The 15,818-nt window shown below is 42.1% G+C and overlaps 1 protein-coding gene across 5 annotated transcripts in view; it reads left to right on the top strand.

Moving 5' to 3' along the window:
- Positions 1–15,818, top strand: part of CLEC16A (C-type lectin domain containing 16A) — a 187,169-nt gene that overhangs the window by 116,954 nt on the left and 54,397 nt on the right. For all 5 annotated transcript variants that reach the window (XM_026650649.1, XM_026650650.1, XM_026650648.1 and 2 more), the window contains one exon: positions 14,323–14,474. In XM_026650649.1, coding sequence (XP_026506434.1) covers positions 14,323–14,474 — 152 coding nt within the window. The remainder of the gene's footprint in view (positions 1–14,322; positions 14,475–15,818) is intronic.

Raw genomic sequence — 15,818 nt, 5'->3', positions numbered from 1 at the left:
TATTTTCAAACCCACAGGAATCCCGGTGCTTGACCTCAGGGCAGAAGCGGTGGCACGCACTGTGGGGCTGAAGCCCCTGGCTCCAAATGAGGGGGCGGAGGGAGTCCAGGAAATAATCTCTGATAAATTAAGCCCTGGTTGCAAGTACTATTTATACAATGTCTGCACACAGAAATGAGATGCTGGTGTGAAAGTTATAAACCACCATGCTCTTCTGCCCTTTCTTTTGGACTCTGAGTCACTCCCCAAGTGAAGAGCCTTTTATGGCACTCCTTTCACTGGAGGTGAACCCTGCAAATCTCTGACATAGGAAAGGTCTATATCATTATCTGAGGTATAATTGTAACGAGGGTAGGCATCCCTGCTCTAATTTTAATCCACCTAGTATGAGAAACAATAGTAGCGAAGTTCAGCCATCACTAGTGAGTAAATAATTATTGGCATGCACAGTGTACAAAAATGGATATGAAATTTTCTAGTACAGAGACAACTCTTGCTCAATATCTGAGAATAAAAAACTGACTTTGTATAAAAATCTATAGAACACATTGGTTAACATGCCAATATCTACATTTTTCCTGATGTAAGGTATCCCATCCGTGCCTTTAGAGTTGCTTTTTTTCCCCCCTTGCATTTCATGTATCTTATGTTTTCCACCAAATTGAAATTTAAGGGACACAGTCAACATAAAATTTACATAGTTAAAAAAACTGAGTTAAAAGGGGTTTCAGATTCCACATTAGTCGCATACCTGCCCTGCCAATTTTTGTAGCTTTAGAATTACTTTGGCACAGCAACATGGAAAGAAATGTTTTAGAAGACCCACAGAAACAGGAGAGAGAGAAACTGATTGTTCCCAAAGTGGTGCCAAATGCGTAAGGTAAACAAACTGAAAAAAGTTACGTACGATTACAGGTAAAAACCATGTAATATTCATAAGTGTCACAGGGGTAGCCATGTTAGTCTGTATCCACAAAAACAACAAAGTGTGATTTCTAATTTGACTGTCCGTTTAAAGGATGACAGTTTTTAACTTAAGGTTTTGATCAGGTCAAAGAATTCATAATCTGTTATATAAAAGTATATCAGTAGAGGAGGAAGATGAGGAAGTACTAAAGATGCTGTGATTGAAATATGACTACCTCTGTTTTTAAATTCTATATTTGTGAATTCTATTACCTGATATTGAGATGCTGAGCTGGGAGAGCTATACGTGCCTCTGAAAATGAGGCCCAACACCTCTTTGGATAGTTTGAGCATGTACCCTAAAAGTTAAGATGATCCTTGTTTTTATTTTTTCTGGCGTGGGGGGGAGGGGAATAGTGACTTTTTTCATCGTTATGGTACTATAGAGTTTTATGCTGTTGTTGGTCCCAGGGAATATCTTCCTGTTTCCATGTTAATATCTCAATCAGCAGTGCACTTTGTGGCGAAGGATATTGAGTGCAGCTTTACACTTGGTTGTTCCAATGGCAACCAGTTCATTACCTTCAGACAGCTTTTTGAGAAGATGGCGGCATTTAATAAATGGTGCTCAGCACTTTTCTTTTTTTTTTGAGCTTCTATCAAACTTTTGATTCCATGCATTGAGCAAGACTGTGGGATCTGATGAGGTTACTTGCCTGCAGTAGGAAGATACCGTTAGTGGTGGAGGAGTTCTATAATGGAAAAGAAAACTGTGTTCAAGGCATGGTTTCCATGAAAGTTCAGCAAGGCTGTGTCCTGTCACCATTGTTGAGTTTTGATAGATTGGTAAGTTTTGAGGAGGCAGATGTTTGTGATCTTGATCTGAACACTATTTTGCTTCAAGATCTCCAATACACTGATGCCTTTGCCTTGTTGGCTCAGTTTGGGTCACTGCAACTGATGCCTGATCTGTTCAGGCAAGAAGCAGTGAACATCAGTCTTGCTAATAATCTGAATAAAATATATTAATCTGAATACAGCTAAGTCCTTGGCCATTGCAATCAAGTGGCAGATTGATGTTTGATTCTCATCATCTTCATCAGCTGCTCCATATTAAGTGTTAGGACAAGATCAACAATGAGGATAATCATAGTCAAACCTTGCCACCTCCATCTCCATCTTGGCAACTTTCTTGATACTGATATATTAACATGAATATAAGCCATACTGGGTCAGACCAAAGGTCCGTCTAGCCCAGTCCTGTCTTCTGCCAGTGGCCAATGCTAGGTGCCCCAGAGGGAATGAACAGAACAGATAATCATCAAGTGCTCCATCCCCTGTCGCTCATTCCCAGCTTCTGGCAAACAAAGGTAAGGGACACCATCCCTGCCGATCCTGGCTAATATCCATTGATGGACCTATTCTCCATGAACTTATCTAGTTCTTTTTGGAACTCTGTTATAGTCTTGTCCTTCACAACATCCTCTGACAAAGAGTTCCACAGGTTGACTGCATTGTGTGAAAAAATACTTCCTTTTGTTTGTTTTAAATCTGCTGCATATTAATTTCATTTGGTGACCCCTAGTTTTTGTGTTACAAGAAGGAGTAAATAACACTTCCTTTTTTACTTTCTCCACACCAGTCATGATTTTATAGACCTCTATCATATCTCCCCTTAGTCGTCTCTTTTCCAAGCTGAAAAGTCCCAGTCTTATTAATTTCTCCTCATATGGCAGCCGTTCCATACCCCTAATCATTTTTGTTGCCCCTTTCTGAACTGTTTCCAATTCCAATACATCTTTTTTTTTTAGACAGGGCGACCACATCTATACGCAATATTCAAGATGTGGGTGTACCATGGATTTATATAGAGGCAATATGATATTTTGTCTTATCTATCCCTTTCTTAATGATGCCCAACATTCTGTTCGATTTTTTTTGATTGCCACTGCACATTGTTGTTTTCAGAGAACTATCCACAAAGACTCCAAGACCTTTGTCTTGAGTGGTAACAGCTAATTTAGACCCCATCTTGTATATGTATAATTGGGATTATGTTTTCCAGTGTGCATTACTTTGCATTTATCAATATGAAAGACCAATGAATTATGAAGTACATTTACCAAGGAATACCACTGCATGGTCAGCGATCACTTGGTCACCAAAAGCTTCAGTGTCACGATAAGATTGCCACTGATGGGTATAGACCTAACATTCAGTCAAAACATCTTAAGGATCTAGCTAGAGAGAAATCCAGGGTGGTGCTCAGCCTTCAAGAAGGCTATGTCCCTTTTAGGATTTGTCATTATGGCACTAATGAGTACATAATAGCCAAGTGATTGTACCACCAGTTTCAGGTGGGTTTGTACTCTGCACAGCTCAGTTGTGCCTCCACTGCCTGTGATACCGTGGCTACCCAGCTATTTATACTGGCATTCTTGATAAGAACTAGCGTGAGTATGTGTACCTGAATAGAGGAATCACATCCCTACCTCACAATGCAGATATAACCTCAGGAAACACTTTGAGGGAAAAATGTGCAGTCAGTTGATAGTATGTACTCATTACTTTCATAATGGCAAATCCCATTTGTGTATATGATCAGGGGAATCCCATATCTAGCTCCCAGTGTAGACGTAGCCTTAGAGGCTGGTGGGTGTTAAAGGGCATAAGCATCTACATCAAATCCCGAGTCTCTTGTCCACGTGAGCCATTACTTGCTGTTTCTTGTTTTATTTCTCTGTATAACGTCCATTTCTTGTTTAGCTTGGATTTATCTTGCTATTGCAAGTTTTGGCTAGTGTTTTTTTTAATGTAAAATTATTTTCAGGTTACTATGCTTGTCTGGCATACAAATATAAAGTGCTTGCCTATCCACATGACTGAGATATAGTTATAATATGCGTCGTAAAAAGGTAATAGATCTATTCACATCCTATTAAAAAAAGAGAAGGAGACAGGCATCAAGTTGTACCTACCAAATCCCCCAGTCCAACAATTAATGTAATGTTTGTTAAATGCATTAGATGAGTGGCTCTCATTCATATATATGTTTTATTTATTTATATAATGTACTTGGTGTGGTACCACCTTTTGTAATTCTAATCAGAGTCATTGTAATGAATTCTATGTACCAATAGCAGTTCACATACAGCAGTTTGAGAATTGCTGTGTTAGAACACCACCACATTCTGAGTATCTGTTTCTTCACAGAGAATGTACAGCATGGTTAGTGGCTGTGCAAGCTTTACCATACAAACATAACCCATACTCAGGAGTACCTTTTTCTAATGTTCACTTGATTCTTGGCCTCAGTGTGGAGGCTGGCAGTTCTGGTGGGGTATTTTATTATTAGATTTACATAGTATCTATCCTCTTATTTTAAAAATATCTGATATACGAACTGCAGGATAAACAGGGATCATTTCCATTCATCTGTGAAATGGGGTCAAATTTGGCAAATGTTAAATGGCACATAGTACCGCTCCCTAACAGTTTATGATAGGAAGCTATCCAGTTGGAACTGGAAGGGAAATGTAAGTAGTTGGAAAGGAAATATAATTTGGTAGAATATAATTACCTAAATTGGAATTTGACCAGAAAACTTGGGTAAAAATTGTCTGCAAATAGCTAACCTACAACTGCCAGCTTACTTCACCCAGGCGACTAAACAACATTTGGGATGTGACAAATTCCGTTAGTTCTAGAACTGGTGTATCATTGGAGCTGATGATTATTGTAAATAGTGCACTTGCTCTGGAAGTCGTCACTCAACCTAGAAATTCTTTCAACTAAATGCATTTGAGTTTCTGACATACAGACAGGTCGTTCTATGATTGGTTTGTAGCATAGATGAAAATATTCTCAAGTTAGTTCACTGGAACTGTTAAACCACATTTTTCTCCTTTGATTATTTTTAGTCATCAAATACATGATGTGGCATTAAAACCTCTAGGTACTGTAAATTAGAAAAAAGTGTAACTGGGGTACATAAAAGTTTCCTGTGACGTAGTTCCCTAATAAATGAGTAATTTTTCCTTTCTGCTCCCTGAGTAACTTTTATAGTTGTAATGTGACCTGTGTTCCTATCAGATGTAAAATAAAACCTTATGCGCTGATCTTTGGGAAACAAAAAGTAAAGTTTTTCTTTCAGTACCCTTACTGTGGTGCTAATTTGCTGGATCTCAGTCTTAACACGTCAAGGTTTTGTAACTAGACTGTTCAATGCCTATAATAAAACTCCAATGACATCAACAAATGACTGTTTGTAGGATCTGAATTCATACTTTAGCTGTGGGTCCTGGACCTAATCCTGCATTCTTTACTGACTTAAATGGACAAACTGAGGAAACAGAAGTACACATGGCCATTAACTGGACTTCTGGTGCCACTAAAGGAGAATGGGAAGGGAGTAGAGGGCACTGTTGGCTTAGTTGTAACCAAACAGGTTCTAGAACACTGTCTTGAAGCATTGCTTCAAGCATTGTATTCCTCCTCGGCTGAAGGCACTTAAGGCTTGTATGAAAGTTCTCTGAGTCCCCAGGCCTGAGAGTCACCTGGTTACACCCATGTCTGCAGCAAGAGGAAGAATTACCTGTGCTTAACTGGCTGTTAGATTCCGGACACCACCAGCATGTTAGCCACTCAAACTATCTCCTCTGGGCTATGCCAGTCCTTACCTTGTCTTACAGGTGCACTCCAATCCCCGAGTCCCCTTGACTCCAAGAGCCCGTTTATGCCAACTGGCAAAAGGCACATCTAACACACTGTTGGCATAATATTTACCCAGTGTCTTGTAAGATATTGTGTAAAAACTGGTGACACGCTAGTCATGAATATCATTGTGTGATGGGTATACTGGTTGTTTATAAAGAGTTATGTATGTGTGCTGGAAATAAGTTCATAAAATGTGTTTTGGAGGCAGTTGATAAACAAGCTTGCCCTAGGCAAATGAATGTGGATATTACCTGATTGCCTGGCTTGATTACAAGCAAAAGACAATGAAAATACATTTATATCTAAGGTAAACAAAGTGATTAAGCCAATCAAAAAAGCAGATTGGGCAGAGGATGAGGAGGGGACAGCATGGCATCTGCGCACCAATGGGGGAGAAGAACTGTCTGCGGTATGCACTTCAAAGGAATACATTTCAAAAGTTTACTAGACTATAAAAAGGTGGGGAGAGAACCACTTCATTATACACTTAAAGGACAAAGGGGGAACAGCACCCTCTGATTCTGTAAACAGTGGATCCTCCTGCCTCAGGGGCTAGAGATGCTGAGAGTTTGATGCAAGTGAAAGAGCTGCTTAGGCTAAGATTGTAGTTTGCTGAAGTTTAGTTTGAGACATTAGAAAGTGTCATTTTTGTTTCGTGTGTAACCATGCTTGTCTTTCTTTTGCTTAGTATCACTTACATTTATGCTCTTCATTAATAAACTTATTCTTAGTTTTACAATAAACCATCTCAGTGCTGTCATATTATATAAGGTGTGCATCCTCTATTGAGCCAATAGGCTGGTGTTTATTCTGTCTGTTTGGAGACAGCAGACTTGGTTAATTTCTGTGTGTGTTCAGTGCGAGGAACTGGACACGGCAGAGACACACCTCTTGGGAACTGGGGTTCAATGAATGTTACCTGCAAGGCAAGGTTTAGACTGGCAGAGTCTTGAGGAGTTTACTGATGAGGTGGACAGACTGGTGTGGCAGGAGCTATCACATAGTTTAAACGCCAGCAAAGCTCTCTTGTTGAGGAAGAGGGTTAACACAGCGGCTTGTGGTTCTGGGCTCCCTAAGGGAAGCATGTCACCTCTTTAGTGTCCTGCTCCTTATCCGCTGAATACACAAGAAATACCAGGTCTGTTATCTCCAAGGGAACAACTTATGCACCAGGTTGAATGATTCAACTCAGGATGAGTGCTCTGTATAACACAACAGCACTGAGCTGTATTTTATCATGAAAACAACAATAAGTTTGACTAAAGATTCAAAAGATAATGCAAATGGATAATGGGAACAGGGTTACACATAAATGAAAATCATAACATCACAGGCTAACTTTCTGTCTAAAGGAGTTTCTCCCCAATACCCTTTGCAGCATTTCATTCAAGCCTGAAAGAGATTACATTTTCATGAATGTAAACACGCTGTCCATTTGCTTCCCGGGCATGGGATAAAAGGGAGTCCCCTTGCTTTCTACTTGTATCCCCAGTTTGTCTGTCCTCAGGGATAGTAAAAATCCCTCACTTGTTTTTCCCAAGTCCCGCTTCTTCCCTGTTGATGTCGCATCCCTCTGACTTCCTATGTAAATGGGGCTTCCATTTTGTTGGCTGCTAATGTTTAATTTACATGTTGACCAAGAGTTAGGTGAATAAACATCTGACAAAAAAACCATTTTGTCAGCTCTCCCTCGATACAAACTTTAGTAAAATATTTCAGCATACATCCACGTCTCCTTACATAGTATCTGTACATACATGTCATAATGACATTGATGACCAACATGACCCTGGCTTTCATTTAAGACCTCATGTGATAGTCTTCAAACCAGATTGTATGTACCAGAATCAGGATATTCTTGTAAACTCCTTGACAGTTAACACTGAGAGATTCATGTGTCATAGCTTGTCTATGGTGAGATTTTTTTCTTAAAATGTCTGTGTTGCATTACCGCTGGAGCAGGTCCACCAATGGTATCAATAGTGGGACTTTTAGCATAGAGAGAGCACAGGTGTCTCCACCATCGTGTTGTCTAACCTCACTCTGATCAATTCTAGATGTCACAGTAGCAACTATAGACAAGATGTTGGCATGATAGCTTCAGTTATTGCTACCCTCATGAAGTTGCCCTGTCGGTATTGCAGCCATGTGAAAATTTAAACACCGGTTCAGTGTAGACTGTGTTATTGAAATATCTGACTATAAAAGGCTGAGCTAAGCAGGCTGTGGCTGTTTGGAGCGTACAAACATTCTGTTCCTTTCAAATCAAAGAACATGATGTGGTCTAGTAGCATATTTTATAAATTGTTCAAGAAATCTAATTTTTATTTAAACCACTTATTGGCTCAACCTCAACAGGAGAGTGCATCCTTTTTAGCATGCGGTAAAGAGTAAGAGTACAAAAGTATTCTAAATGCTTTCCTGAGATGACCAATTTCAGTTTCAAAACAAGACCAACAATGTACCAGTGTATTTGCATCTCGGTGAAAATATTGCTAACTTCCTTTCTCTATGTAGATACCATGAAATAGGCTGTTGGTGATTTGAGAATCTACCGCTCTTGATAAATTCTCAGAGGCAACATATCAGAGACCAGGAAACCTTGGAGATAACAGAACCTAGCTGGGGGATGTCTGATGGGGCTGATAAGAGAACACAATCATATTTTAGTTTGATAGTATTTTTCTAAAAAAATCAATACTTTTTCAGAGTATTCTGCCAGCCTCTCAAAACATACACAAATTTATATAGGCTTATCGATAGGAAAATTCATAGATGTAATAAATTTCAGTTTAAGGCCAGAAGAGGCTATTATATCATTTAGTCAGATCTCCTGTAGTCAGATCTATATACCCCTGTATTGAGCCCAGTGTCTTTATATTAAATCATATCAATCCTCAGGACCCTAAACTGTTATGCGCTGCAGCAGAGACTGATGTGCCACCAAAGTTCGAGGTTCCTGAAAAGGCAGGGAATTGACTAGGAGTGAGATGCTAGCAAGTTCGCTACACCCCAGGTGGTAGAGGAAGGCAAAAAACTCCAAAGGTCACAACCAAACTGGCCTAGGGGAAAATTCCTTGCTCACCCCGAATTTGGTGATTAATTGGACTCTAAGCACATGAGCAATACATACCAGTGAGGTATGTGAGAGAAGATTCTCTGAACCAACTCAGAGCCCTGGCCTACCATGTCTGGTGTCCGATCACCAGCTGTGGGCAATATCTGATGTTTCAGAGGAAAGCAAACACCCCCCTTCCTTCCAAATATCTGGCCAATCATTCATGGGGAGGAGTCGTCCTTCCTGATCTTTGCAGATAACCATCTGAAGTCCTGAACCATGAGATTTGATTAGTCATTGTCTTAATGCAGAGCTGCAACCATTATGAGCATGTTGAGGCAATGTAGGCAGTCCTGTTCTCCCCATGGCCTATGAAGGCAGAGGATAAACAGGGAGACCCACATATTCCATTAGATTATAGATTATTCATAGAGTATAAAGCCAGAAGGGACCATTGCTATCATGCAAACTAACCTCCTGTATAACACAGGTCATAGAACTACCTTGAATTAACTTGTGACTGAACTAGAGCATATATTTTAGAAAAACATCCTACATTGAGGTAACATAACCTCCTTACTCCTACTCAAGATTCCCCTGTTTCTACAGCCAAGGTTCACATTAGCCCTTCTGGCTACTGAGAGCTCATGTTCAGCTGATTATCCTTTGACCTAAGTCCTTTTCAGGGTCTTTTCTTTCCAGGATAGAGTCCCCCGACCTATAAGTATGCCCTGCACTCTGTTCCTAGATGTTTGGCAATATAAAAATAAATATTGTTTGGTTGTACCTAGTTTACCACTCCCCCAAAATTTGTGTCATCTGCCAACTTCATTGCAATTGTCTTCTTCCAGGTCACTGATAAAAATGTTACATACCACAAGACCAAGAACCAATTTTTGCAGGGTCATCAAGACACATACCTGCTTGATCCCCTCATTTACAATTACAATTTGAGACTTAAATGTTAGTGAATTTTAATCAATTTAATGTGTGCTATGTTAATTTTGTATATTTCTAGTTTCTTAGTCAAAATGTTTTGCTGTACCAAGTCAAATGTCATACCAAAGTCTATGTATGCAACATCAACACTATTAGCTTTATCACCCAATCTATTAATCTCAGCTAAAAAAATTCTGATTAGTTTGATGAGATCGATTTTCCATAAACTCATGTTGAATAGCATTAATTATAGTACCCACTTTTAATTCTTAATCAATTCTAGTATCAGCTTTTCCATTATTTTGCCTGGGATCAGTGTTAGACTGACTGGCCTATAACTGCCCAGGTTATCCAGTTTTCTCTCTCTAAATATTGGCACAACATTCGCTTCCGGTTCTCTGAACTCTGGACTGAATTTCCCCAGTGTTGTAAAACTTATTGAAAATCAACAGTAGTGGTCCAGAGAGCTCCTTGGCTAGCTCTTTTAAAATCTTGGATGCAGGTTAGCTGGACCTGCTGATTTGAGTGTATCTAACTTTAATAGCTGCTGTATCAGATCTTTCTGAGTTACTACTGGAATGGAAAGTATTTCATCATGATATGAATGCATTATCTAGCCTTTTTCCCAAGCACAAAACAGAAATATTTTTGGAATGCCTTTGTCTTTTGGCGGGGGCAGGGCCAGCTTTAGCAAGTGCGGGGCCCAATTCCTGGGGCGGCACTTCGGATTGCCGGCTGGGGGAGGGGAGGCCGTGGGGCTTGCCACGCTCCGGCCGGGGCCACGGGGCTTGCTGCGCTCCGGCCGGGGCTGCGGGGCTTGCCGCGCTCTGGCCAGAGCTCCAGCCGAGAGAGAGGGGCTGCGGGGCTTGCCGCGCTCCGCCGGAGCTCCAGCCGGGGTCACGGGGCTGCGGGGCTTGCCGCACTTTGGCCGGAGCTCCAGCCAGGAGAGCGGGGCCGCGGGGCTTGCCGCGCTCCGGACAGGGCTGTGGGGCAGCCGCGCTCCAGCTGGAGCTCCAGCTGGGAGAGCATGGCCGCGGGGCTTGCCGTGCTCCGGCCGGTGCTCTGGCCAGGGGAGTGGGGCCCCCCGAAGACGACCACCCCCGGGGTGAGTGCGCGGGGCCCTCTTAGGCGCGGGGCCCAATTCCGGGGAATTGGGCAAATCGTCCTAAAGCCGGTCCTGGGCGCGGGGTATTAACAGTTTTATCATTTCAATCTAGTAAGGGACTAATACCATTGTTAGGATTCTGTTTGTTCATAATATACTTCCTATACTTAACTCTGCTGGCCATGGAATTATCCTTGTCCTTTTGCTTCACTTATCAGTTTTCTACAATTCCTAGCTTCTTATAACTGACACATTTTTTTATTATTTTATAATATATGTAAAGGGCTTTTGAGAACTTTTTACTTCAAATTAAGGGTCACCAATCTGGAAATGTTGAGCACTGGCCCAGAAGGTTGAGTCATTAATCAAATCTGGCCCATTATCTTGTACCTTGGATAGTTATAAGAAAAAGAATAAGACACTGTTGTATGCATAAAACCACTGTAATACCTCTGTTTTACTTTGAAGCTAAAAATGCAAGGTAACTAGATTAAGACTAAGGTTATCAATAATTTTAGACTTTAGCTATGGTGTCTCAATTTCACAGCACTAATAAAAGTGCCAAAATAATCTGGGAGTATACTTTATGAAATTATCTTAATGTCTCATGTAACTGGAACTTCAAGTGACATTCAGTATTATCTTACCTGGGTCTCTAATACTCACCGAGCTTACTTGGTGCTTAATTCTTCTGAGCCTTTGCGTATCTAATCAACTTCTTAGTAGCAGTGAAGACACTTCAGGTGGTACATAGGTTAGTTGTACTTCCCTTGAACATAGAGAGCTTTTCAGTTATATGTTCTATTGCTTCAACTTAAGCACGATCACATCCATAAGTACATTACCTGTTTCATTTTAATTTTTCAGCTACTTCATGTAGCTGGCTTTTAATGCATGTCAGAAGTGAAAATCAAATAGATTTTTTTAGTTTTTAAAACAAGACTAACACTCATACTGTTCTAATTGTTCAATTTTCCAAATGCTGTACATATTGTGATGTGGTGGTGTTCTCTAACATACATTGAGGGACAAGATATTAGTGGAAAAGAACCACAAGACCATTTCACTTCTCTTCAAATGCAGAAATAGTCAGAGATAGAGGGAGAATGAAATGACTTGTGTGTACTCCGTTATCTTGGAGTTCAGCTGCTGGAACTGGTGGGTACTGCTTAAATTTACTGTAATATTTTCTCCCATTTACCAGGAATTGTTCTTGAATTCCTTGGGGATGGCTATAAATGCATTTTGAACAATTATTGCAGTACTGTTTTAGAGTAAATTTTTCAAAAGCTCCTAAAGTCTCACTAGATCCCATTTTCAAAAGGGACATGGAAGCTTTCGAAAATGTTATCCTTAATCTTGACATTTATCTAGATTTGTGAATTCCACGTTGCAGTGTTTTGGTTTTAGACAGTATGTTCAATATGCTTATTCACACCAGACATCTACAGTTACATAGTAATCATCTGTACTCTGCAACCTTTCTCCTAGTCATTTGTCTAGTAGTTCTGATTCTCTGGACAGCCCATGGAATGAAACTGTGCTTGTTAGTACCCTCACCCCTGTTTTGTTTTGTTTCTTATTGCAATCATGTTGCATGTGTGGCTGGCACACTAAAGAGATGCAGGATGCTTCTTGAGATGTTAGAATGGGGCCACTAATATATTATTAACAACGTTTTGAACTTTATTTTTATTAATAAAATGAAACAAATTGTAATTAATCCAAAATGTAAGTTCATCTGACCTCAGTGATTGCCATATTTGGGATCAGGAAGGAATTTTCTCCCAGGTCAAATTGGTAGAGACCCTGGAGGATTTCACCTTCCTCTGTCGTCTGGGTCACTTATAGGTTTAAACTAGAGTAAATGATGGATGATCTGTAACTTCAGGTCTTTAAATCATGATTTGAGGACTTCAGTAACTCAGCCAGAAGTTAGGGGGTCTATTATGGGAGGGGTGGGTGAGGTTCTGTGGTCTGCAATGTGCAGGAGATCAGATTAGATGATGGTCCCTTCTGACCTTAAAGTCTATGAGTCTACGAGAATCTGTGTCAAGATACTGCCATAAAGTTTCAAAGAGCCAAAAAAAACCAAAATGTAGACACTGAATTGTGAGTGACAATGTGGCTTCCTTTTGATAGAATGAATTAGCTACCTAGATTAGAAACCAGTGTTTTGTGGTGAAAGACACTTTTCTTTTGTTACTGTAAACCCTGTCCTTAAACCAATTTCAGCATATTTGTGAATTATCTGAAAAAATATTGGGTTTGGGGGGAAAAGTAGCAAGAGACTACAGAATGGGAAAAGAAAACAGCACATCCAGAAAGTGAGGAAAGTTAATCTCTACAGCAGGGGTGGGCAAACTATGGCCTGTGGGCCACATCCAGCTTGTCAGACCTTTTAATCCAGCCCTCAGCTCCAGCCAGGGAGCAGGGTTGGGGGCTAGCCCCACTCCGCGCAGCTCCCAGGAAGCAGCTGGCATGACCCCCCCCTCCAACTCCTAGGTAGTATGCAGAGGCATGGCCAGGTGGCTCTGCGTGCTGCCCAGTCCACAGGTGCCGCCCCCAGAGCTCCCATTGGCCACAGCTCCTGGCCAATGGGAGCTGCAGGGGTGGCACCTGCAAACAGGGTAGTGCGCTCAGAGCCGCCTGGCCGTGCCTCCACATAGAAGCCGGAGGGGGGACATGCTTCTGGGAGCTGCTTGATGTAAGCGTCTCCCGGAGCCCACCCCTGAGCCCCCCCCCTACCCTAATCCCCTCCCCCCCCCCTGATCTCCCTCCCGCCCTCTGCACCCTTCAATCCCAGCCCAGAGCCCCCTCTGTACCCCAAACTCCTCACCTCCCCCCGTGCCCCAACAGCCTGCCCCAGCCCTGATCCCCCTCCCACCCTCCGAACCCTTCAGTCGAAGCCTGGAGCACCCTCCTGCATCCCAAACCCCTCATTCCCGGCCCCACCCCCCCCCCGCCCACACCCCCTGACGCACTCCTCCCCCCAATTTCTTGAGCATTCATGGCCCACCATACCATTTCCATACCCCGACATGGCCCTCAGGCCAAAAAATTTGCCCACCCCTGCTCTACAGGCTAGTCTATTCAACAACTGATGCCAGTGGTGTGGTGTCTCACCATGGGAACTGGTGGGAGTGGGAGGAAAACTGGAAGGGGTACTTGGATAAACAAACAAGCAATTGCAAAAACAAATAAATTCATAGCTTTGAGTTCAGAGCTATCTCAGCAATCCTGAAGAGGTTGATATCCGCACTAACTGGTTTAAGTTCAGCCCTAAAATAATGTTGAGTGTAACAAAAAAGCCTGGTAAACTAAAACCCTGAACCAGTTAAATAACACACTGTGTTTGTATTCAAAGCATTCTTGACAAAATAAGTCCTCATCCAATATATATCAGGAATTAATTGTGAATGAGCATGATAAAATGACTGAATGTGAAGAGGAAACGACTATCTGAAATGTGCCAAGATAACTTAGGTTTCTAATGCAAAGCATATTCCTTGGAAAATATTGAAATTCCTAACAAAATAAGCTATTGCAGAAGTTAACTGTGATAGCTGCCTATCTTAATTATTTTTTTTCTCTTTAGATAACAGCGATTTAATTGCTTGTACAGTGATTACAAAAGATGGAGGTCAAGTTCAGAGATTTCTGGCTGTGGATATTTACCAGATGAGTTTAGTTGAGCCAGATGTTGCCAGACTGGGCTGGGGAGTAGTTAAATTTGCGGGCCTTTTGCAGGTAAGATATCTGCTAACCTGGGGATTTGTTTTCCAGCTGAAAAGTCAACTAATGTAAAAAAAACAGTATAATCAAATTTAGTATTGGTTTTACCAGTGTATGTTTTAGATCAATAGCATACCTCCCTATTTTCTGTGTACTTTGTATCCTTTCTAATTCTGTCTTCTGTTAAATTGCTTTTTGCTGTCTCCAGCTTTCCAAAGAAGTTCTTTAAAAGTTCACTAGCAGGACACTAGCAAATGAAGTAACTTCCTCATACCTTCTTGAAGCGGGGCCTGTATCTCTATTCATCAGAGCACTGACGTCAGTAGCACTTAAAAATATGCTTAAAGTTAAATCTCTTCTGAATCAGAGCAATAGGGAACAGATCTTATAATACTCGTGAAGAAAAGGAAAGAGATGGCTTCTCATCACAAATTAAACCGTGTTTTTAAACTCTGAAATACTTAAATATGAATTCCAGTATCTGCTATATTTAGTACACTTAACAAAGAAAATAAAAACTAAAATGTGCCCTGAAAATTGTGTGTGTGTGTGTGTGTGTGTGTGTGTGCATATGCATACAAGCACACAATACATCTGGGTATATACTGGGTGGGGGTGTCCCTCTGGAAGATATTTTATTTACTGTGTATTAGGATTTGTTGTGGAATATTATGAAATCTTTTATTCTACAACATTGCCTAGAACAGTGGTCACCAACTGGCAAATAGCGATTGACTGGTTGATCCTGGAGCCTCCGCCAGTCAATCGTGATTTCCAGTCGCTAAAAGTCTGGCAGCGCAGCGGGGCTAACGCAGGCTCCCTGCCTGTCCTGGCCATGCGCTGCTCCCGGAAGTGGCCAGCACATCCCTGAAGCCCCGAGGGAGTGGGCGGCGGGCAGGGTTCTCCGCACGCTGCTCCTGCCTGCAAGCACTGCGTCCGCAGCTCCCATTGGCCGGGAACGGGGAACTGCAGCTAATGGGAGCTGCAGGGGCGATGCCTGCAGAGAGGGGCAGTGCGCGGAGCCACATGCACCGCTCCCCCAGGGGCCGAAGGGGCGTGATGGCCACTTCTGGGAATGGTGTGGGGCTGGGGCAGGCAGGGAGCCCGCCTTAGCCCTGCTGCGCCACTGACCAGGAGCCGCCTAAGGTAAGTGCTGCCCGGCGGGAGCCTGCACCCCAACCCCTGAGCCCCCTCCCAGAGCCAGCACCCCAAACCGCCTCCTGCACCCCAAACTGCCTTCCTCAGCCCTAATCCCTTTTCCCAAGCCACACTCAAACCCCCTCCTGCACCCCGAACCTTTCCTGCACCCTTGCCAGCCCTGAGCCCTCTCCCAGAGCCAGCACCCCATATCTCCTCCTG

The sequence above is a fragment of the Terrapene carolina genome, unplaced genomic scaffold (assembly GCF_002925995.2).
Source record: "Terrapene carolina triunguis isolate 2854851 unplaced genomic scaffold, T_m_triunguis-2.0 Scaffold93, whole genome shotgun sequence".
Lineage (NCBI taxonomy): Eukaryota > Metazoa > Chordata > Testudines > Emydidae > Terrapene > Terrapene triunguis.
This window is presented reverse-complemented; position numbering and strand designations above follow the sequence as displayed.